Raw genomic sequence first — 857 nt, forward strand, 5'->3', positions numbered from 1 at the left:
AGGATCCTGGCCGTCGATGGCGGGATCGCGATGAACAATCCGACGGCTGCGGCGATCACTCACGTTTTAAATAACAAGCAGGAGTTCCCGCTCTGTAACGGCGTGGAGGATCTTATTGTAATTTCACTCGGGAACGGAGAGTCGGAATTCGGTGCGGGCGGAGTCACTTCTTCTCCTGCGACTGCGGGGCTGCTCAGGATCGCCGGCGAAGGAGCTTCCGACTTGGTAAGAATATATGAATTTTATTACAAGCATTAAAATATTATCTTCTTTTTCTTTTTAGTGCTGAAATTATAATATTATATTTCAAACACATTTTCTGTAATAGTTCAATAAAGGATATAGTAAATTATGGTATTTGCAATAATTGCACAAAATGCTAAATTAGTATATGCATTGTAATGGTTGGGGGGACCATGATCAATGGAGCACCTAATGTTATAAATTTAATTTGATTATTTTATTTATCTTTTATTTAAAAAAAGAATTTGTCGGTTGGGGATTATTGTTGTAGAAAAATATTGAGATAGATGCCTCTTTGTCCTTTCCATAAAAAAAAAAAAAAAATATATATATATATATATACCTCTTTGTCCTTTGTGCAGCCAGAAAAGGCATATATATTATTGTATTTATATATTTTTCCTTTAATAATACAATTATTTCAGTAGTGCATGCAATGATTTCAGAGTTAAATACAATATAAATCTAATTATTTGGATTTCTTTTTATTTTGATATTATAGGTGGATCAGGCGGTTTCTATGGCATTCAAAGAGTGTCGTACAAATAATTATGTTCGCATTCAGGTAAATTTCTCAAGCTTCTAATATAAAAATAATTAATTTTGACTTTTTT

General features: G+C 33.0%; 1 protein-coding gene across 1 annotated transcript; it reads left to right on the forward strand.

The window, feature by feature from the left end:
* Positions 1–7: 7 nt before the first annotated feature.
* Positions 8–808, forward strand: LOC112094916 (patatin-like protein 3; the record flags this gene model as incomplete). Its single annotated transcript, XM_024176618.1, has 2 exons — positions 8–225; positions 746–808. Coding segments are annotated over exons 1-2 (258 nt in total), but the record flags the coding sequence as incomplete, so codon positions are not given.
* Positions 809–857: the final 49 nt, after the last annotated feature.

The sequence above is a fragment of the Morus notabilis genome, unplaced genomic scaffold, assembly GCF_000414095.1.
Source record: "Morus notabilis unplaced genomic scaffold, ASM41409v2 C11330150, whole genome shotgun sequence".
NCBI classification, from domain to species: Eukaryota; Viridiplantae; Streptophyta; class Magnoliopsida; order Rosales; family Moraceae; genus Morus; species Morus notabilis.